Source organism: Cervus canadensis, chromosome 6, assembly GCF_019320065.1.
Source record: "Cervus canadensis isolate Bull #8, Minnesota chromosome 6, ASM1932006v1, whole genome shotgun sequence".
Classification (NCBI taxonomy): Eukaryota; Metazoa; Chordata; class Mammalia; order Artiodactyla; family Cervidae; genus Cervus; species Cervus canadensis.
Window position 1 is genome coordinate 68,488,216 of NC_057391.1, and position 23,816 is coordinate 68,512,031.

The 23,816-nt window shown below is 40.8% G+C and overlaps 1 protein-coding gene across 1 annotated transcript in view; it reads left to right on the forward strand.

The window, feature by feature from the left end:
* Positions 1 to 17,427: 17,427 nt before the first annotated feature.
* The window catches only part of PRKCH (protein kinase C eta), a 260,686-nt gene continuing 254,297 nt past the window's right edge, over positions 17,428 to 23,816 (forward strand). Inside the window, exon 1 of the mRNA XM_043472241.1 lies at positions 17,428 to 18,174. Within this exon, the coding sequence (XP_043328176.1) occupies positions 17,812 to 18,174 (363 nt within the window). The 5' untranslated portion in view covers positions 17,428 to 17,811. The remainder of the gene's footprint in view (positions 18,175 to 23,816) is intronic.

Below are 23,816 nucleotides of genomic sequence, written 5' to 3' on the forward strand. Positions count from 1 at the left end.
AAAAGGAGGAAACATTTTTCAGATAAGGCTATAGGATCATTTTGGCATTATACTATCTAACATATCTTATGGAACTTTAAATTTCAATTATTTAAAAAATTGTATATTTAAAATTTCAGAATGTTTCAATCTTTTTTATGTTTCTGTTGTAGTTTAGTGGATACAGCCTATTTATTTTTAATTGAGGTGAAATGTACATAACAGTGAAATGTACTCATCTTAAGAATATAATGTTATGAATGTGTTAATGATACATCCTTGTAACCAGCACAAAAAATTGGCTGTACAGAACTTTTCCATCATTCCAGAGAATTCTCTCAAGACCTCTAACAGGCACCAGGCTCAACAGGCAATGACTGATCTGGTTTCTGTTACCAAAGTTTTGTCTGTTCTCTTTAACAGATATAGGACTATTCAGATTTTCTGTTGTGTCAGTTTCTTGTGTCAGTTTTTAATATATCATGTTTTTTCAATATTTCCAATTATTTTAAGTTGTTGAATTCATTGGCATGATGTTAAGTGTAATATTCCTTTATTATTAATATCTCTATGACCTCTGGTGAGGTCTCCTTTTTAGTCCTAATATTGGTAATTTGTGTGAGTTTTTTTCCCTTCATAAATCATGCTAGGAGATTAAATGTTACTAATCTTTAAAAAAACTGATTCTTTACTTTATTCATTTTCTGTTTTCTATTTTATTGGTTTCTGCTCTCAAGTATTTCCTTTCTGTTACTCATTTTGGGTTTAGTTGGCTCTTCCCCTCAGCTTTTAAGACCTTATTTTTCTGCAATGAAAATACAAATATTTAAAATTCCCTCTAAGTACTGCTTTAGCTGTATCCAACAAATTTTGACATTTTTTTGTTCCTAAATAGCTCAGGTGAAAGTATTTTTTAAATTCCCTGTGATTTCTTTTTTGACATACAAGTTATCTAGAATCATGTTGTGTGGGTATGTTGTGAGGGTGTTTCTACAAGAGAGTAGCATTTGAATCGGTGAGCTGAGTAAAGCAGATGGCCTTCCCCTCGGTGAATGGACCTCATCCAGTCCACTGAGTGCCTAGATAGAATAAAAAGGAAAGTGACCACTTGAGCTGGGTTATTGATCTTCTCCTTCCCTCGGTGCTCATGATTCTTAGGCATCCAGCCTCAGTCTAGAGTTTACACCATCAGTCTCTGGTTCTCAAGTCTTTGAAGGACACCACTGTTTTTTCTGGAGGGGGTCACCAGCTCACAGACAGAAGATCAGGGCCTTCTCAGCCTCCATAATCATGTGAACCGATACCTTATACTAAAATCCTTACCCATCTGTCTGTTTGTCTGTTTACCCATTTACCCACCTATCTATCCTATTGGTTCTGTTTCTTTGGAGAACTTTCACTAATAAAGTAACTATTTCATGCACATTTGAAAATACTATGTATTTGTATTCTGCAAATACTAAGTGTGATACCCTGTAACTATCAGTTAGATCAAGTTGGCTGATAATATTGTTTGAATAATTTAATCCTTATTCATTTTTGTTTTGTTTTGTTTTGTTTCATTCTATCAGTTACAGAGAAGGGTGTTAAAACCTTCAACTATGATTATGGATTTGTGTATTTGTCCTTTAAATTCTAATTTTTGCTTCTGGTACTTAAAGCTTTTTTAGTCCCATAGATATTTAGATTGTTTTATGCCTTCATGATGAAATGACCATTTATTAATAAAGAATTATTACTCTTCAACTCTGATCATTTTCCTTGACTTGAAGTTTATCTTGTATGATGGTATGAACACCAGCTTCCTTAGATTTATTTGGCCTGTCTTTTTACTTTCAATTTCTTTGGCCCTTTAAAACACATCATGTGCAAACAACATATAGTTGAATCTTCTTTTTTATTTATCCTTGCAATCTCTTCCTTTTTAATGGATTAGTCAGTTCATTTACACTTAATGTAATTATTGATATGGTTGAATCTAAGTCTTTTACCTTGCTAATTGTTTTCTATTGTCCTGTCATTTTTCTCCTCATATTCTTCCTTTTTTTCTTTGTTTTGTTTAAATGCTAAAACATTTTTAGCACTCTATTTTATTTAATTTTAAAGACTTGGAAGAGCTGATACATTCATTTATTTAACAAATAATTGTAAAATTTCTGTATGCCTACCATTGAGCCTGGTATTACATACGATAGTGAATAAAGTGAATATTTCTGCATCGATTGAACTTATAGGATAGGTGATCAGTCCTCAATTTTAGCTGAACTCCTTTACTGGTTTCAAGTTATACATTTGTGTATTTTTTCCCAGTAGTTTCTCACATTCTCCAACTAAACTTTCTTCCATAATGCAAATATTTCATGTGCTTTTCCAATATAAGAGCTTAATATATGACTATTAAGACCTTGAAATGTGAACTGAGAAACAGAATTTTAAATTATGCTTAATTTTAATTTAAAGTTTATGTTTTAGTCACTCATGGTTTTTGTTATTGTTGCTCAGTCATGTCCAACTCTTTGTGACCCCATGGACTACAGCACGCCAGGTTTCCCTGTCCATTATCAACTCCTGGAGCTTACTTAAACTCACGGCCATTGAGTCAGTGATGCCATCCAACCATGTCATCCTCTGTCATCCCCTTCTCCTCCTGCCCCCAATCCCTCCCAGCATCAGGGTCTTTTCCAATGAGTCAACTCTTTGCATGAGGTGGCCAAAGTATTGGAGTTTCAGCTTCAGCATCAGTCCTTCCAATGAATATTCAGGACTGATTTCCTTTAGGACCCACTGGTTTGACCTCCTTGCAGTCCAAGGGACTCTCAAGAGTCCTATCCAACACCACAACTCAAAAGCATCAGTTCTTTGGCGTTCAGCCTTCTTTATGGTCCAGTTCTCACATCCATACATGACTACTGGAAGAACCATAACTTTGACTAGATGGACCTTTATCGGCAAAGTAATGTCTCTGCTTTTTAATATGCTGTCTAGATTTGTCATAGCTTTTAGTGACCTCTGTATAGGATGACACATCCTTATCATTCTTTGTTATTTTTTTAATATTTCTTTAAAGATCAAAGCTTTTTTTTTAAAATTATTTATTTGGCTGTGTCAGGTCTTAGTTGGAGCATGCAGGATCTTAACTTGTAGCATGCAAACTCTTAGTTTTAGCATGTGGAATCTAGTTCCCTGACCAGAGATGGAACCTGGACCCCCTGCACTGGGAGCACGGGGTCTTGGCCACTGAACCACCAGGGAAGTCCTCTATCCTTATCATTCTACTTAGAGTTAACCACCTCATATGAAATATAAGAACTTCATAATATTATCATTTTAATTCTACCCTCTTTGTTATTGTTCGTCATATATATTTACTGCTACATGAGTTGAACCCCCTACAATATATTTGTCTTCTAGCAGTGTTTTGTCATTTAAATAAATTATGAGAAGGAGAGAAGAAGACAGTCCTTCATGTTTACACACCTACTTGCATTTCCACTGCTCTTCCTCCTGCAGTGTCCTTGATCCTGGTGCTCCCTCCCTCCAGGGCAGGCTTCCTCCTGCTGTCATTTCCCATCATCCTCAAAAGCTTTTCTGTTCCTATTTCTTATAGTTCACAGTGAATTATTCCAGCATCCGTTTATCTGAAAATGTCTTTTTTCATTTTTGAAAGATATTATTACTGCACTTATAATTCTGGGTTTACTACTATTTCTATCATTTTCATGATGACATTCTGCCTCTTCTGGCCGCCATTGTTTCTAGTAAGAAGGTGACTCGAACTCCCAGTGTTGTTCCCCTGTAGGTAATTAGCTTTTCACTCTTTTTCTTTGGTTTCCAGTTTTTTGACTGCGACATACCTAGGTGTGGTGTTTGAATTTATTCTGGTTGGATTTTGTTGATTATGCAATGTATAGGCTGATATTTTCTGCCAAATTAGAAGAGTTTTCAGTCATTGTTTCTTCCACTTTTATTCTACTCCATTCTCTTTCATATTTTTTACTAGGACCCAAATTACACACACACACACACACACACATACATACACACATACACACACACACACATATACACACACAGATATATGTGTGTGTACATATATATATATATATATATAGGTACATATATGTATATATATGTGAGTGAGTAAGTAAGTGAAAGTTGCCTGCTAGGCTCCTCTGTCCATGGGATTATCCAGAAAAGAATACTGGAGTGAATAGCCATTCCCTTGTCTAGGGGATCTTCCCAACCCAGGGATCGAACACAGGTCTCCTGCCTTGCAGGCAGATTCTTTACCATCTGAGCTACCAGGGAAGCCCGTGTGTGTGTGTGTGTGTGTGTGTGTGTGTGTAAAACTTTTTATTTCTAATATATCCATTTGGTTTATTTCTTTGCTGATACTCCCCATCTGTTTACTCAAGATACTAATCCTCCTCTGTTGACCCTTAAATATATTTATAATAGCTGTTTTAAAGAACCCCATCTGCTAATTCTAATATTTGGGTCCTTTTGGATTCTGCTTTTATTGACTGTTCCTTTTCTTGATTATAGGTCACATTTTCCTGCTTCTTCATATCTCTAATATTTTAAATATTATTCTTGAATGTTGTTATAAGGGAGTTATAGAGAGTCTGGATTACTTTATCTTCCTTTAAAGGGTGTTGAGGTTTCTTCTATCAGGCTGTTAAATTACTGGCAAATCTTCTTGATCTTGTTGGGCTTTGTTTTATTATTTGTTAAGACAGTTCTGTTTCAGTTTTGTCCTTACTCCTGGGTGTGGCCCTTTCTCTGGGGTATGGCCCTTTCTCTGGGGCATGGTATTTTCTCCTAAGGTGTGGCCTCTTTGGGGTTTCAGTTGAACACTTTAGGTGCTTAGTAAGGCAGTGCCACTGTGTCTGGGCCAACATTCTCATGTTTCCAGTACTACATGGCCTATGATATCTTGGCCCAGCTCTCTTACTTGCATGAGCCCATTCTCAGGGCTCATGAATTCTTATTCTGCACACTGGCTGTAGGGAAACACTCATGAAGTCTTCTTTGTCACCCTCCTCTGAACAGCTTCTTCCTTTTTGATATCCTGCCTTACAAATTCTAGGGACCATGTGTATTCTAAACTCGGTCTGTACCCCTTTTGTTCAGCAGAACATGCATTGGATTCTACTTCCTTATCATTCTGTTGGTGTCCCCAGGCAGAGAACTGAAGAAGTAGAGCTCTCGGAGTTTCCCTTCTCTCAAGTATCGTAGTCCTACGGCGTTTACTGCCAAGTGCCAGAAATCGTTACCGCAGGGATTTATGGTTGTTTTCAGTGAAGGGCCAGCCGAGTACCAGTCACTCTGTAGGGCCAGAAGTGGGTGTCCTCTTCTGCATGCTTTGGTACAGTCTGTGCACCTTAATAAAATACTAAACAAAAGATCACTTTCCTATTTTTCACGTAAAGATCTTTATTTCATTTCTATGTCAGGGCACTGTTCTCGATGATTATTATGTACTATTTAAAAAAAAAATGTTTATTAGAGTATAGTTGCTTTACAGTGTATTAGTTTCTACTTATGACAAAGTGAATCAGCTATAAATATACATATATCCCTTCTGTTTGGGATTTCCTTCCCATTTAGGTTACCCCAGAGCACTGAGGAGAGTTCCCTGTGCTATACAATAGGTTCTTATTAGTTATCTATTTTATATATAGTATCAATAGTGTATATATGTCAATCCCAATTCATCCCACCCTCCCCCTTCCCTGTTGGTATCCGTGTTTGTTCTGTTCATCTGTGTCTGTATTGCCGCTTTGTAAATAAGATCATCTATACCAATTTTTTTCAGATTCCACACGATTATTATGTATTCTTAATCAAACCTCCATAATCATTAGTTTGTTGAAGTTCCTTTAAATCATTGTAATTAACATTTCTAAATCATAAAGATCAATAATTAACATTAATATCTGTGAGACTCATTATAGTGTTTATCAAAGAAAAGACATTTTTCAAGACATTAATACAAACTATGAGTAGAACAAAGTATATTCTAATGTCCTCATATTTTAAAAAATGGGATATAATACAATTATGAGACAATAAAATGGTGTATATAAACCTTGTTGTTTACTGGCACAAAATCCAATTTGTAATTTTCTTAAAGATGACAAAAATAACCTTTTTCACTGGTTGTAATTTGATTGGCATATCAAAGTTAATGCTTGAAAGAAATTTTCCCAAAAGTGAATTTCTAAGAAACTGCTATAAATCATCAATTGTACATTAATTTATGTGTTTTATTGTTTAACAAAACATATGCAAGCGATATATATGATACCACTGTTTGTATAACTCAATTAGAGAGATAAGACATGTTGAGTCAGCAGTTTACCTGAGACTAGAACCCACTCTGAGGAGCTCTGGCCCCACATTCTGAAGACCCAGGAAATGTGTAATAAACAACATGAGAAATGCCTGACTTCTGGTTCTGGTTCCTCGTCTGTAAAATAGGTTTGACCTAAAATTCTCAGGCATGCCTTCCAGATCAAAGGACTCATCCTTTTTGTGTTTGTATTTTTACTTTCTGACCCATCTTCTTATTATAATGCTGTACTTTTGTCTGTCATCTTAAAATGTTCACTCTATACATTTATTTTCATCTCAAAGTAATGACAGCTGTATTTCTGGGTGGTTATTAACATTCATTGAATACTTATGAATGTGAACAAAAACAAATCTGTGGCAGAGTGCCAGGTAATTTTAAAACAAAAAAGAAAACAGTCACCCCATAAATATAATGCATTGAGTCTCTGATGGCTATTACAAGAATGGACCCAAACTCAGAGAAGTAGCTCATACCTGGAAATATAGACTCTGGAATGATATCACTGCCTGCCATCAGTTATCTCAAACTGAGTCCAAGTTTTTAAAGTCATTTCCTAACTAATGTTAACAAGCCCAGGTGTTTCCTGATTTCAGTTGTTCAGACTCTCAAAAAAAAAAAAAAAAATGAGTAAGGCAGGGAAATGTGTAAAATTCCTTTGTTGGCTTCCTTTTGCCTGTACTGAACCAAAGTTTCATCTTCCTACTCTGCGAGGTTTTTGTGTTTCCCTGTCCATTTAGCCCACGAGTTTATTTTTCTCCCTATTTGTTACACTCACCAGAAGTCTCTTTTGTTTGTCTTGTTACCAGTGTTATTTTTTTCAAGTTTTCCTCCATATTTAAAGTCTCAATATGAGTGATTATATATTTTGGGTTGTTTTGTGTTGTAATCACTGCATTTATCCTTTTTTAAAATATTTTTTCTACTTTTAATTTTATTTTATTACTGGAGTATAATTGCTTTACAATGATATATATGTTAGTTTCTGCTGTATAATGAAGTGAATCACTATATGTATACATATGTCCCCTCCCTCATGAGCTTCTATCCTATGCCTCTAGGTCATTACATGTACCCAGCTGGGCTCCCTGTGCTGTATAGCTGCTTCCTACTATCTATTTTATACATGGTGGTGTATACATATCATTGCTCTTCTCCAAATTTGTCCCACCCTCCTCTTCTCCCTCATTGTCCACATGTCCATTCTCTATGTCTGTGTCTCTATTCCTGCCCTGCAAATAGGTTCATTGGTACCATTTTTTCTAGATTCTATGAAAGTGAAAGTGAAGTCACTCAGTCGTGTCCGACTCTTTGCCACCCTGTGGACTGTAGCCTACCAGGCTCCTCTGTCTGTGGGGTTCTCCAGGCAAGAATACTGGAGTGGGTTGCCATTTCCTTCTCCAGGTGATCTTCCCGACCCAGGGATCGAACCCAGGTCTCCCGCATTGCAGGCAGACGCTTCATCCTCTGAGCCACCAGGGCATTAATATACAATATTTGTTTTTCTCTTTCTGACTTACTTCACTCTGTGTGACAGACTCTACATCCACCCAAATCAATTGTTGTTGCTCAGTCACTAAGTCTTATCTGACTCTTTGTAACCCCATGAATTGCAGCATGCCAGGCTTCCCTGTCCTTCACTATTTTCCGAAGTTTGCTCAAACTCATGTCCGTTAAGTTGATAATGCCATCTAACCATCTCATCCTCTATTGCCTCCTCCTCCTTCTGCCCTCAGTCTTTCCTAGCATCAGGGTCTTTTCCAGTGAATCAGCTGTTTGCATCAGGTCGCCAAAGTACTGGAGCTTCAGCTTCAGCATCAGTCTTTCCATTGAATATTCAGGGTTGATTTCCTTTAGGATTGACTGATGAGCAATTATATTTGTTTTGATATTTGAACTAAGAGAATGTGTCAAAAATCCTGCCTCTGATTGAAGAGCCTCTGCATGTGCTGGGATTGAGCCTCTGGTCTTGAGTACCAGTTCCTCAGCCCAGGGGGACAAATGGCATAGAGCGTAAGCAGCGAGAATGGGATAGGGGAAGGGAAAGTGAACAACAGGGTGAGGAAGAACTGATAACATTTATGAAATACTGTAGGACTTTGCCATGTGCATTGAAGTTCATTTCTCATTTAATTCTGTGTTATTATGTAACTTCTTTGAGGTCATCTAGCCATTTTAGAGGATGCAAACCTGTCTTCGAATGCTTTTGTCCTTTATGTCTGGGCTTCTTGAACTGAAGTATAGAAGAATCATCTGAGATTGTTAAACTTTATTGAAAATGCCAATTCCTGGGTCATCCCACTCCCTGTTTCAGCTCAAAAATCATGGCCAGAAGGTCTGAATTGCACTTCTCTCACCTGTTGGCTTCTAGAGCTAAAATTATATTGACGGTATAGTGGTTATTTTCCATTAAATTATTAGAAAGCAAACAGTACCTTGATTTAGTATAAAGTATTTACCTTTTCTAGTATCTAAAAAAAGTTTGCTAACTTTCTGTGTTCTAAACAAATGCCTGGATTCAGAGTTTTTAAAGGGCAAAGGGGAAGCTACTTGGGCGATTTTAGTGTCCTCACATGACAAAATGATTGAGGCTGATGAGAAACTTTCATACTTCATTACCAAGATTTCAAGGACGGAAAGTCTTTTTTTATGCCTCCTTATTATGAACTATAAGCTCTTGGGAACAGGGGCCAAACTGCTTTTTCATTTCCAAGAACCAGAAGACGTTCAAGCCTCACTAGAAAGATGACAGGAAATGATTACAATTTGAAGGGGTTAAAGTCCACCTATCTGTGATTTGGTGTGGAGTTTTTAATATTAACTAAAAAAATTTAAATTACTGAAATGCAGCAATTATAGAAAAATAGAAAAATCACAAAATACAGATAAATGAAAAGAAGAAAAAATCATCCATAATAATAAACATTTATAAAGTTGCTTACCATGTGCCTGGCACTATTTCAAGGGCTTTACAAACAATTTCTATAGACCTCATAGCAGTCCAATTTACAGCTGAGAAAACTGAAGCATGGTAAGAATAGGTAGAGCCTGAAGTCACACTGCTTTGGGGATAGGGTCTGGGTGGAGGCAATCTGCCTCCAGAGACCATGTTTTCAAAATCTCCACTAGCCAGACTCTATTCCATAATCCATTACCCCATATAACCATGCTCACACTTAGGGTTTCTACCCTTTCAAAAATACGCATGCACACACACATATGCATATACATACAACATACACACGCACACTTTACACTAAATAGGATCCCTGCTCTTTTCACTAATAGGATATTGTGAACTTCTATAATGGCTCCTCTAGTAAATAGTAACTGCTACATCCTATTGGCAAAATATCCTGTTTAAAGTGAAGCTCCTCCCCCTCCCTTTGTACAACCAAGAAAAAGCAGAGCCATGAAGGCCCAAGTGATCTTCCTGTTAAGATTGCTTGACTCGGCCAAAGCCGTTCCACGTACTAAAGTGTATTACTATCTACTATTTAATTTCAAGGCTGAAAGAACGTGTCAAGGCTGTTACACATGACCTAAAGGCAATTCTTGAGGGCTCTGAAAAGCCTGAGCATGCTGCCCAGTGAGCAGAATGGAATACTGATTAGACGGTCACTGAGTAAACCCGAGAATGCCATCGATGAGACAGAGAGAAAACCCAGCAAAGGGCAAAAGAAAGATACCATCATAGCAAAATAATCATTTTCCTCTCACAGATTTCCTACACAACCCATAAAATCTAATAACTTGCTTGCCACTTAATAGCCACTTGGTTTGTTAGTGGACTAGAACAAAATGATAAAAGTTAATGGAACAACCTGACCATTAGCTACATTAATAATAGGTTTAGAGAAAATTATTACTATTTTAAACCATATACGCTTGCTTTCTATTACTAGTGCTTTTTAGAAATATTAAAATATTAAGAAACATACTAAAATGAAAAGTTATCATAAGTTCTGTATTCAGAATTAAGGAATTTTAAATTCCTTTAGCTTCAAAAGATATTTTTGTCTCATTTGGTGACATAGGTTGTAATTATAGAAGTAGATATGAAGAAATAATTGAAGTTACTAAAAGGAGATTTGCCTTAGCTCCCCTATTTATCTCTTATTTTATATGAAGGTATGTCTTTTTAAATAAATCTACATAACTGTAATCTAGGCCAAGGACTTTTATGAATCTGTTTCTTAACAGAATGCCTGTAAAGTTTTCCAGGGTTCCATACTACTATTAGGATTGTAAGAGGTGGCTTAGAGGTAAAGAATCTGCCTGCAGTGCAGGAGATGCGGGTTTGATCCCTGGGTCAGGAAGATCCCCTGGAGCAGGAAATGCCAACCTACTCCAGTATTCTTGCTTGGAAAATTCCATGGACAGAGGAGCCTAGAGCCTGGTGGGCTGCAGTCTGTGGGGTCACACAGAGTTGACATGACTGAGCAACTAAACATGCACATATTACTAATAGGAAAGGCTCTTGGGTGATGTAAAAGTTTCAAGTGAAAATATTCTAATGTGTTGATTTGAGTAGGTGAGTTATGTCGAAAGTAAACCAGCCATGGGAGAGATTTGTGTTTGTTCCGTTTATATTCAGAAAATATTTAACTTGAGTGGAGTTTCCTGTTAGAAAACAATGGCAGAAATGTCTTACTGAGTTATTGCTCCCGATCACCAGGCTATGTTTAGGCAACCTGACTGCTTTTTTAAGGGCGTATTGCTTTGATGTTTGCTCCTCTGTTCTGAGATCAGTCCCTGGAAGGCCCGTCTTTTGAGGAAGGCTGAGAAGCTGAGCCAGTCTACTCCATCTGCGCTTTAGGACTTTGCCCCTCAGCCTTCCTTTCCCTCGTTCCCTCACTCAGCATGAGCTGTTCATCCACTGAGACACGGACTGTTGGTGTCAGGACCCTGTGGCTCTCTGAGGACCTCACTACTCTGACTTCATCCCAGACTCCTCCCACCTCACCCTCCCTTCTGACTTGGCCTCTGTTTCTTCTTCCATGTCATTGAAGATTTTCCTTTTATCCTGGTTTCAGAAGCCTCATAGTGATGTGTTTAGGTGTGGGTCTTTATTAATTCATTCTGCCTAGTACATGGTGTCCTTTTCAATATGAGACTCATGTCTTCCTTCCATCCTGAGAAATGTTATTATCTCTGTGATGTAGCTTACCTTTTTCTATTCTTTTTGGAACATGTATAACGACATTGTGGTCCACCTTTGCCACATTATATGTACCTTTATGCATATACCCTTTTACATACTTACCTTGGCATATTTAAAAATGGATGAGAAGCAGCACTGCTAGAACCCCTGCCCTGTGTACCACTTGCTTCTGCCTGCTGAGAATCTCCAACTTCCTCCTTTCTGTACTCAGTGTATTTAACAGTTTTCATTCCTATTGTGCAATAAAACCACCTGGGATAGGGGTTAGGCATGCAATTTTTGAAAAATGGGCCAAATCTTAGCTCTTTCATGTATTAAGTGTGTGATACAATTCACTTAACCATTCCGGCCCTCACTTTTCCTATGTATAAATAGAGACAATAACACTTACATCCATGGTTGTCATGAGACTCAAATGAAATGTGTGTCAAGCGCTTTGTCACAGTGCTGGTGAATACTTAATAAATGATAATATGGCAGTCAGGGCAACAGCTGAAATGTACCATGTGCTTGGCAATGTATCACATGCTTTGTATTGAATCATTAAATATTTTATCTTCAGAGCCCTCACAGATGAGTACATTCGTTATTCATTTGTAAATTCAGCATCCTAAGAACTGTTTTCATTTATCCATGATGCATTCCAATCTTAATCCTTTGGTATACATATTTTATGTATTTCATGACATATTTATATTTCTTACTTTAGATTTTTAAAATGTTATTCACTATGTTTTCCTATGTTGTTTATCATATGTCATTCTAATGACTATGTGATATTCCACTGAGTTGTTATTCTGTAATTTACTCAGTCATTTCACTATTGCTGGAAGGAAAGTTATGACCAACCGAGACAGCATATTAAAAAGCAGAGACATTACTTTGCCAACAAAGGTCCGTCTAGTCAAGGCTATGGTTTTTCCAGTGGTCATGTATGGATGTGAGCGTTGGACTATAAAAGAAAGCTGAGCGCCGAAGAATTTATGCTTTTAAACTGTGGTGTTGGAGGAGACTCTTGAGAGTCCCTTGGACTGCAAGGAGATCCAGCCAGTCCATCCTGAAGGAGATCAGTCCTGAGTGTTCATTGGAAGGACTGATGTTGAAGCTGAAACACCAATACTTTGGCCACCTGATGCGAAGAGCCGAACCCATTAGAAAAGACCCTGATGCTGGGAAAGATGGAGGACAGGAGGAGAAGGGGACGACAGAGGATGAGATGGTTGGATGGCATCACCAACTCGATGGACATGAGTATGGGTAAACTCCGGGGGTTGGTCATGGACAGGGAGGCCTGGCGTGCTGCAGTCCATGGGGCTGTAAAGAGTCGGAGACGACTGAGCTACTGAACTGAATTGAGCTGGACCTCTTCAGGCAAAGAAGTGATTTCCAACTTTAAAGCTTCTGATGTATGGTATTAAACTGCCCTCCTTGGTATCAAAGGTTATGTTATTTTATAGTAACATGGGGTGGTTTTTGACCCAGCTGCATTTTCCTCTCAGTTCTCTAATTCTATTTTAAAATGGAATGGGGGTTGTGTGACATGTTCCATAAGAAAACTGAAAAATAGCAATGATTTTGTCAATCAAGCAGTAAAAAAGAACTTAGATAATGTAGTAGGAATTGTATATAGAGAAGTCCAAAGTTATAGTGTGACTAAGACACGAAAAAAGAATACAGTAAGTCCCCTACATATGAACCTCAAGTTGCAACCTGTCAAAGATGCAGCTGAGCATTCCATCTGTGTCAGGCGTGAGTGAAATTGCAGCTTGCCTTCCATCCCCTGTTGCTGATGCTCCTTTCGCTCTACCATCTCTCATCTCCTCTCCCTCCCCCAGTCAATAACTCTTCTTGCCTCTTCACTTGATACCAGCCCCTGTATGCCAGTTGTTGTACTGTACTATTGTACTTTTCGAGGTACTGTAAGATTTAAAATGTTTTATTTTTTTTGTGTTTGTTTTTTATGTATTATTTGTATGAAATTATTATAGACCTATTACAGTGTGGTACTGTATAGCTGATTGTGTTAGTTGGGCACCTAAGTGTAATTTTGTTGGACTTAATGAACATGCTCTCAGAATAGAACTCATTTGGATGTAGTGCACTTTACTATAGTGATAAGTGGAGCAAAAACAAACCTCTAGTCTATTAAAAAAAACCTATAATACATATTTTAAAGCAGTCTATACAGATATAGATATGCGGCTTCCCTCGTAGCTCAGTTGGTAAAGAATCTGCCTGCCATGCAGGAAACCTGGGTTTGTCTCATGGGTCAGGAAGATCCCCTGGAGAAGGAAATGGCAACCCACTCCAGTATTCTTGCCTGGAGAATCCCACGGACCGAGGAGCCTGAAGGGCTACAGTCCATGGGCTTGCAAGAGTCGGACACGACTTAGCAACTAAACCACTACCATACAGATATGCAAGTTCTACATTGTATTATGTACAAGCCACTGTTGATCAGGGTGGGATGCGTAGAAAGAGCGAACTTCTTTCACCCCTGCCTTCATTAAAACTCAGGAGGATCAGCTCTGCACAACAGCCGTCATGTAGGTGAGGTTTGTATTGGCATCTAGTCCTTCCCTACAGGGACTTTGCATGAGGTGCTGTCTATCGGCTGTCTAGTGTCCCCTACGAGCCACCTAGTGACACATGACGTGGGCTGGAGACCATCAGAGTCTTCCTCAAGATTGATTTAAAGATGCTAGTAGAGAAAATTCTCATTCTTCTGGGGCTGTTAAACTAGAAAACCAGGAAGTTGAGGGTGCTGGAGACCATCTCCCTGGCAGGCAAGTTTAGAGAGCAGGCTAAGAGCCACAAGCATAGGTGCTTCTTAAACTAAGGCCCATTTTTTCACCTATGCCTTGGATGACATTCGCTCCTGCGGTCTCAGAACTGTGCAAACCCTCTCTTTTCCTACACAGCTCTCCTTACTAAAAAGCCTTCCACCTGGTGAGTTGATCTTCTCCTCAGTTCTCACTCTCCTCCCTACTCCAGCCAAATGTTTTGAAAGATTATCTACACTCACTCTCTTCACTCTTATTTTTCACCTCAACCTACTCTAAATAGGCTTCCACGTTTACCCTTCTACTGAATCAGCTCAAAGCTTACTCAGGAACTGTCCAACTCCACAGGCTTTCTTTAGTCTTGTTTATTTAATCCCTTAGCATCCTCTGACCCAACTGACCTTTCCTTCCTGCCTGAGAACTTTTGAGTTGGCTTCCACAATAACTGGAAAACACATCCTCTTGGGTTTTCTCTCACTTCTGCCTGCCGCTTCTCAACCCCACTGTCTGCCTCTCCTTTACCTGTAGATGTTGGGGTTTCTGGAAGTCTGCAGCCTAAGCCCCTTCTTTTTCTCAAACTATGTTCTCTTCCTATCTTTTCCTCTAGTGGAGCTCTCAACCACTATTTTAGCTTTGATTGTGATCTCTACACTATTGGCGTCTCCATTTATGCCTTCACCCCTGACTCCACCTCTGACCTTCACAACCACATAGCTACTTGCCCACTTTGGATTTCCACTTAAATGTATCAAAGGGATATCAAACCTGACATGTTTTGAACTGAACTCTTCACCCTCTTCCACAAATCTGCTGCTCCTCCCCTAGTGTTTCCTAATCACTCACGGCTCCGTCATCCACACAATTGCTCAAGTCCATTTCCAGCATGCTTCTTTTAATGCTTTCCTCTTCCTCATTCCCTTCTTTCCATCCATCACTGAGACCTGTCCACTCTCCGTCTCAGTTCCACCTCCTTAGCTTCATCGCCATCACATCACCCGAGTCTCTGTCACCACCTTCTCCCTTCTGGACTTCAGGCACAGCCTCCTCACTGGTGTCCCCACACCCATGCTGGCTCCTTCCAGTCCATTTTTTGCACACCTCCAGAGAGATATTTTAAAACCTCAATCTCATCCTGCCCTGGCTCTGCTTAACAGCCTTCCAGAGGCTTCCAGGTGTCCATAGTTAAGGTCCAAAGACCTACCATCTGGTTAGTCTTGGCCCCCGACCCACCTTTACAGGCTCTTTTCAGCCACTTGTCCCTCCAGCCACATGGAATCCTCCTGGCTCCCCAAACAGGACAAACTGTTTTCTCAGGAACTCTGAATAAATAGATCCTTCTGCTGTGAATTTTTTTAGGTAACCCTTCTCTGATTAGCTCCCCTCACCCCTCCGGTTACATTATCCCAAGATACCTTGGTCTGTTCCTCCACTTCACCCTCTATTTACTGTTTTTCCTCCCTTGTGGGACTGTTAAGCCCCGGGAGGGCAGGCACCATGGCTGTCCTGCTCACCGCTGGGCCACCACTGCCCACCCACACCTGGCACTGACAGGGCAAAAATGGAGTACCCGGGGGCCTCACCACCCAACCCCAGGGCAGCTGTGTAGCTGCCCGGCATTTGGGACTGTCTTCTCTTAGTGCTGAGATCCAGTAGCAGCAAATCCTTCAGTGGTTCTTAAAGTTAGAGTCCTACTCTTTGGAAGAGAGGATGACAAAGTTGACCCAAATGATCCCCTTGACCTTTTCCACTGGGACCATACAGGAGCTCCCCGGATGTTGGAGAGCTTGCTTTATGGCTCCGTCTAAAGCTAAGGTGTTATCTGGGCGAGGTGCTGCATCCCTGCCCCATTCTTCTAAGGAAATGCTGTTTTTAAGACCTGCCTTTCCCCACCGACCATTGTTCTTTTCTGTTTTCATTCCATAGTGTGCCTAAGTGAAATGCTGAGAACCTAGGTTGAGAGCCCCCAATAGCGCAGTGGGAAGTAGGGAATAGAAAGGCTGACCTGCTCCCAGGAGACTCAGAGTCGCCAAAGAGAATGTAATTAGGGATCTTAACAATGGCCTAGGCTTTATGGGAGACAAATTGGTTGAGGTGGCCCTTAGGGAGTGAGGAGCTCCCAGGGGACAAAAACTGCAGGAGCCCTGAGTGGAGAAGCAACTGGAGGCGGCCCCCTCTGACTCACAAACAGCAACAGCTAGTGTTCCTAGAAGAGGCTATTTCTTCGGCGCACGTGTACTGGGGACTGTGTCTGTGTGTGCGTGTGTGTTTGTGTGAGTGAACATCTCCTGCCCTTGTCCTGTAGGGCTAGGCGGACCAGGAACCGCCCCGCAGAGGAAGAGATTTAGTAGTCTCGGCCACGTCTGTTTTCAGAACCGACCTTTCCTGCTCTTTGTGCAACAAGACACACCTCTCCGAGGAAGGAGGCGGACATCATTACTACTGCCCTATTAAAACACACACACACACACTCACACACACACACAACAACCGTGTAATTACTCTCCGCAGGAAAGGCGCACAACAGGATGGGCCCGAGCTGAACTCGGGATGAGCCATCCCTGTAAAGATTAGGAAAAGGAACCTCCCCGCCATGCACCCGCCTCCGGCTGGCCAGGGCCTCTCCCAGACGGTCAGGCTGGGTAGCCAGACCACCTCCTAGGGTGGGAAGGTGGGCGCGGGCGTCTCCCAGCCGTGCGGGTTCCCTGTTCCTTCTCCAACCCGCCTTCCAGCTCTCGCTGGGTCTGTCTCCCACGCCTCAGGTGTTTTCTGGGGCTGGGCCACAAGCCCTTCCCTTTTTGGCTTGCACCTGGGGTAACCTCCAAGCCCCGAGCGCCCAGCCAGACCCTGCTGCAGCGAGTGCGCCCAGAGCGGTGCGAATCGACCCGCGCGGGGCTCCCCGCGCTGCGTGCGCCCGGCCACTGCCCGAACGCAGGGCCGGGCTCCGGCTGCGCGCCACGCCCCCGGGCTTCGCACGGCGCGAGCCCCTTGTAGGCTGGCTGTGAACTTGGAGCCGAGCGGCTCGACGCTCCTGCCGGAGATGCGGCGGCAGCTGCTTCCTGGTTTGAAGCTCGCCGAGTGGGGGAGAGCGTGAGCCCGCGGAGGCGGGGGCAGGAGCCGGAGCCGGAGCGGGCGGAGGCGGGGGCAGGAGACGCTGGAGGCTCGAGCTAACCGGACGGGTCGCTCCGGCTCTCCCGGGAGAGGCGCTTCCTGGCCCTGAAGAAGGGGCGAGTCCCGTGCGAGCCCCCGGGAGGCGCCGCGCGCTCGAGAGGGACGGTCGGGCGACCCCGGCCCGCTGAGGGCTCGGCGCCCGGCTCCCCTCCTTTCCACCTCGCGAGGGAGGGAGGGAGGGAAGGAGGGGAGGGAAGGTCCGGCGGAGGAGGCAGAATGGCCGGTCGAGGGGAGCTTGGGTGCTGCTTTTCCCGGGAGCTGCCTCCACTCCTGCGGCCGCCGCGAGGGCTGGCCTGAGCGAGGGCTCCCCGCTCTCCGGCTGCGAGACCGCGCGGTCCCCGGGGCGGGACAGCGGCGTCGGCATGTCGTCCGGCACCATGAAGTTCAATGGCTACTTGAGGGTCCGCATTGGCGAGGCCGTGGGGCTGCAACCCACCCGCTGGTCCCTGCGCCACTCGCTCTTCAAGAAGGGCTATCAGCTACTGGACCCCTACCTGACGGTGAGCGTGGACCAGGTCCGCGTGGGCCAGACCAGCACGAAGCAGAAGACCAACAAGCCCACGTACAATGAGGAGTTCTGCGCCAACGTCACCGACGGGGGCCACCTGGAGCTGGCCGTCTTCCACGAGACGCCCCTGGGCTACGACCACTTTGTGGCCAACTGCACCCTGCAATTCCAGGAGCTGCTGCGCACGGCCGGCGCCTCGGACACCTTCGAGGGCTGGGTGAGTACCTGGAGCCCTCCCCTTGGTGTCCACTCCGCACCGTTCCCTTCCTTGATGTTACAGAACTTGCCCGGGCCCCGCTTTCCCATCTTCCCAGGCTCCGCGGCTCAGGGAATTCCCTCCACTTTTGGTCCGCGTCCAGGTGGCCCGTGGTACTGGTGATGCGACCGCGGTGGGTGTGCGAGGGTACAGCTGTGCCTCGAAGAAGCCACCCTGGATACGGTTCCTCTTGGGGATGGCAGCTTGGGCTAACGGGAAGTCGGGGGAAGGGGCGGTCACCCCACCCCCCTCCCCGCCCAGACTTTGAGTAAGGCGCCCCAACTCTCTGCACGCGGGTAATACAGGAAAGGCAAGGAAGGTGTGTTAGGAAAGTGACTTGATTTGGGTAAAGATCTTTAAGCGTTTCTTAAGCGAAAGCCTTGCATTCTCGCAGGTATTATTCATAATATTTATGGATACGTGTTGGTTCAGCCGCTCAGACGTGCACACGTGTTTCAGCATGCACGTCCATTACATCCCAGAGGTAAATAACCTACACTGGCAGGGATCGGAGTGCCTGGGTCTGCAGTTGGCAAAGTTTTGTTAAGCAGTTTTTCAAGGAGGTGAGGTTTACATGTGTTTGCAGGTAACTTCAGTTCAGTTTCAGCCCAAGAGGTCTGATTCCTGCAGTTAGTTACTGGTCTTGAGAGTTTCCAGGGCTCCTCAGCAGTTTGTTAACCACCCCCGGTTTCTCACCTCACCTGCTTGTGTTTCTGTGTATTGACAAGTAGTTACCCGTAACTTCCTACTTGCCTGTGCTTTTCACATAGTTCCCATGAGGCAAAATGTCTGCTGCAAATAAATTAAAATGTCTAGAGCACTCTACATAGTGCTAAAATGCTTTTGCTTCTTAATCTTCATACTGCCTTTGTGATGCAGGTGTTATCCTTCCCACATGTATGTGATGAAATGATAATTAGAATGAAGTGGTCTGGTTTGGCCAAATAAGTCCTTTGAAGACTCTCAGGAGTTTAATGATTTAAATTCTGGAGGATGTCAGTTTTAAGGCCAGAATTGAAACCTGTTTGAAATTAACAAGTGGGGGAATCAGATGGATAATAAGAAAGACTCATTTAGATATTTATTTTACACTTTGAGGAATTGATACTTTTATCATATATTTTGTAAAATTACAGCTATCTTGTGGAGTAGTCTCTTAAGTAGGAGAAAAAACCTTAACGACTGTTTAACTGTAACATCAAATTATATTGAGTTAACTTCCCTTCAGCTGAATTTACTTTGTGGAATTTAAAAGTGGACTGGAGAGGAACGGCTAAAATACAGATTGACATTTTATTTTGTGAATTTCTGAATAGGAAGTAGAGGTCAGTCTAGGAATCTGAATGGAATTATTAAGTTAGTATCCGGTTAGGAGTTAGGTTGGGCAAAGTTCTAAAGAACCGGGTTCTGAAATTTAATGGTGCAGACTGACCGATGGCCATTAGAAGCATGCTTTCCAAGAGAGATCCTAGACTGGTTTACTTTACCCGTAATCTGCACATTTGAATCACCTGAGGGACTTTTAAAACTCCCTGCTTGTAAAGACTCTAGACGAGACTCTGGCTGTGGACACCAGCATCAGTATTTTTCGGCTCTCCTGGTGATCCCAGTGTGCAGTCAAGTTTGAGAACCTGTAGCCTAAATGAAGACCACAGGGTAAGGGCTGGAAGAAGCATAAGTATAGGAAGATTCAGGTTACTTGAAAAAGTGGGGGTCCCTATTTAGATTTTCCCACTGGCTGTAGATTTAAATGTAAATTAAATTTACATATCCTAATTGTCTGAATCAATTAGGTATTTAATGTAACCCAGTAGTGGTGTTCTGAAAAATACAAGGGTTTGGTAGGATATATCAGCATTTAAATGACCTTGAAATTGGTGATTTGTCAGACACTCATTCAGTGAGGAGGCAGAATTTTAAAAATTCTTGGTATTTTGAAACTGTGATGATAGGGTAGATAAAATAGGCAGTTTCCTTTTTAAAAAAAATTTTTGTTAAAATAATTTTGTTAAATTATTTGAAAGTATATGGAACGCTTGTTTTTTAAATGACCCTTTATAGGTCTAAAGTGGTTTTGAAATTGAATTACAGAAGTACTTACTTGTCCTTAGCATATTAAATTGAAATGCGTAGTTTATTCAGAAAGCTATAAATGGAATAATTTACTCCACAATAAATATATTTTTTGCAACTGAAATTACAGATTGCTAAACAATGAAAATAAACTAGCAGTTTAATTCTTCCTAGATCAGGAGAAGAGACAAAAACAGAAGATACCTTTATTATTAGAATAAAACAAAGTTTTTATGCTTTTTTGCTTAACATAGTTTCTAAGTATTAAGAAGATAGCGTTTGACATTGATTTTGTACCAGTTTCATTGATATTACCTTCTAAGCTTGATGAGAGAAAGAGATCTATTTTATGCAGTTATATTCCTAGTACCGAGGAGGGCACAGCAACCCATTCCTGTATTCTTGCCTGGAGAATCCCACTGGACAGGGGAGCCTCACGGGCTACAGTTCCTAAGCTCGCACACAACTGAAGTGACTTAGCACACATGCACACATTCCTAGTACCAGGCACAGTGCCTGCCGTGGATTAGGCAGTCAACCATTTCTTTCCTAACTACATTTATTTCATTTAATTTGCATTATATCCAAGGAGGTAGTGAGATATAATATGACAGCTAAAGAAGTTCTTAAATGGAAATTCAGTGTTAAACTCTTCAGTCAGAAAAGATTTCACAGACCTGAGTTTCTGCCTGAAACTAGGAAAGTAAGAACCAGTTAAATCCTAGGTAAGCAGAAAGAAAGAAATGTAACAATAGCAGAAATCAGTGAAGTAGAAAACAGAAACAGTAGAGAAAAATCAATGAAACAAAAACGTTGGTTCTTTGGAAAAACATACACACACGCAATAAAATTGATAAATCTCAAGCCAGAATGATCAAGAAAAAAGATGACACAAATTACCGATGTTAGAAATGAGAAAACATCACTATAGATTCTATGGATGTTAAAAAAAATAATATTATGAATAACTTTATGCCAGTAAATTCCACAGTTTAGATGAGATGAACAAATTCCTTGAAAGATATAGATGACCAAAACTCATTCAAACAACTAGCTTTATGTCCATTAAGGCAATTGAATTTGTAGTTAAAAAACCTTCCGCAGTACAAACTTGAGGTCCCAGGTGGCTTAACTGGTGAGTTCTATCATACATTTAAGGAAGAAACATTGGCAATTACACAAACTGTTCCAGAAAACAGAAGAAAAGGAAACACATCCTGGCACATTTCATGAGGCCAACATTACCTTTATACTAAAACTTGATGGATGCTTTGCAAATAAATGGAACTATAGACCAATGCCCCTTCTGAGTGTAGATATTAAAAAATCTTAAATTTTAGGAAATCACACCCAGTAATATAGCAAATGATCAAGTGGGGTTATAACCAGGACTGCAAGGTTCATGGTTGACTAAACATTTAAAATCAATCAGTGCAACTCTTCAAATTAACAGAATAGTTTAATAACAGAAAAAAAAGATTCACATGATTAGGTCAATAGATAAAGAATTTGACAAAAGTCAATATCCATTCATGATAAAAACTCAACAAATTAGTAATAGAAGGGCACTTTTCAACCAGATGAAGGACAGCTGTGAGAAACCTACAAGTAACATGTTGATGGTGAAAAACTGAATAATATTCCCCTAAGATCAAGAGTGGCGAGGATAGCTACCCTTACCACTTCTGTTCAGCGGTGTAGTGGAGGTCACAGTCAGTACAACAGGCAATTAATAAAGTGCCTGCAAAGGAAGAAGTTAAAGTGTCTATAGAAAATTCTAAGACACCTACAAAAGGGTTACTAGAACCAACAGGCTAGGTTTAGCTAGTTTGCAGGATCCAGACCAATCTACAAGTTACTTGTTTCTTCATACTCTCAGTGGACAACTGAAAACTGAAATAGAAAAATACCGTTTAAAAGAGCATCAAAACATGAAATTGGATAAATCTAGTAAAACATGTAAGACTTGGTCACTGAAAATGACAAACCATTGCTAAAATAAATTAAAAGATCTAAATAAATGGAGAGAAATACTGTGTTCATAAATGGGAAGATTCAATATTCTTAAGACCTCACATCTTCCCAAATTGTTCAATAGATTTAATGCATTTCTAGTGAAAATATCATCAGGCTTTGTTGTAAAAATTAACAAGCTGATTCTAAAGTTTATATGAACATGTGAAGGACCCAGACTTATCTAAGAATAATTTTGAAAAAGAATGAGTTGGAGGACTTAAAGTATTTGATTTCAGGACTTATTACAACACTACCGTAATCAAGGTAATGTGGTATTAAAGAGAGTCAGAGAGATCAGTGGAATAGAAGAGAGTCTAGAAATAGATTCATACGTATATGATCAGTTGACTTTCTTTTGACAAAGATGTCAAGGCAGTTCCATTGTGGAAATGATAATTTTCTCAAGTGCTACTTGAACAATTGAATAGCTAAATGCAGAAACGTGTGCATTGACTTTAATCTTACCTTATACACAAAAATTAACTGAAAATGGATCATAGACCTAAAAGTAGGATTTTATCTGTAAAATTTTTATAAGAAAGCGTAGACGAAAATCTTAGTGACCTTGGTCACTGCAAGTATTTTTCAGATAGGACCCAACAAGCAAGTACTATAAAGAAATCAAATCAGACTATTAACTATTGCTTTTCAGAAGATTCTTAAGAAGAAGAAGACACAATCCACTGGGAGAAATTATTTGTAACATGTACATCAGACAGGGGACTTTTAACAGGAATATATAAAATGACAATGAGAAAAATACTCAGTTTAAAAATGGGATGCAATGAGAAATGTATTCAAATTAAAAATGGGACAAAGATTTGAATAGGCACCCTTCATGGAAAATAGCACAGTAAAAGATTAGTTAAGGAAAAGTAAATTAAGACCAAAACTCATGGGAAAGGCTAAAATTAAAGAGACTGATCATACCAAGCGTGAGTGAGCAAGTAGAGTAACTGAACTGTCATATACTACTGTGAGGGATATAAAGCGATAGTCGCATTGGAAAACAACTCTTGACACTTTCTTAGTGTTAGAAATGTACTTACTGTGGGACCTAGCTCCTTTTAAGAGAAATGAAGCCATTTATACAGAGACTTGTACATAAATATTTTTAGCTGCTTTATTTGTTATATAGCCCCCAAACTGGAAAATGTCAGTCAACAGGTGAATATTTAAGCAAATTATGTATCTATACAATGGAATACAGTAATAAAAAGTAATGAACTGTTGATACATGCAACAAAATGAATGAATCTCAAAATATGTACTTTATGTACTGAAAGAAGCCAGACAGAGAGAGTACATAGTGGATGTTTTCATTTATGTAAAATTATAGAAAAATGTAATTTGCAGTGATAGGAAGCGGAGCAGTGGTGCCTAGGGCCAGGGGAATGAAAGTGATGGAGGGATGGATTACAAAGAAGGCATAAGGAAACTTTGAGGGAAATGAACGTATTCATTATTTTGATTGTGGTGATAGTTTCCCAGTTATATACTTATGTCTAAGTGCT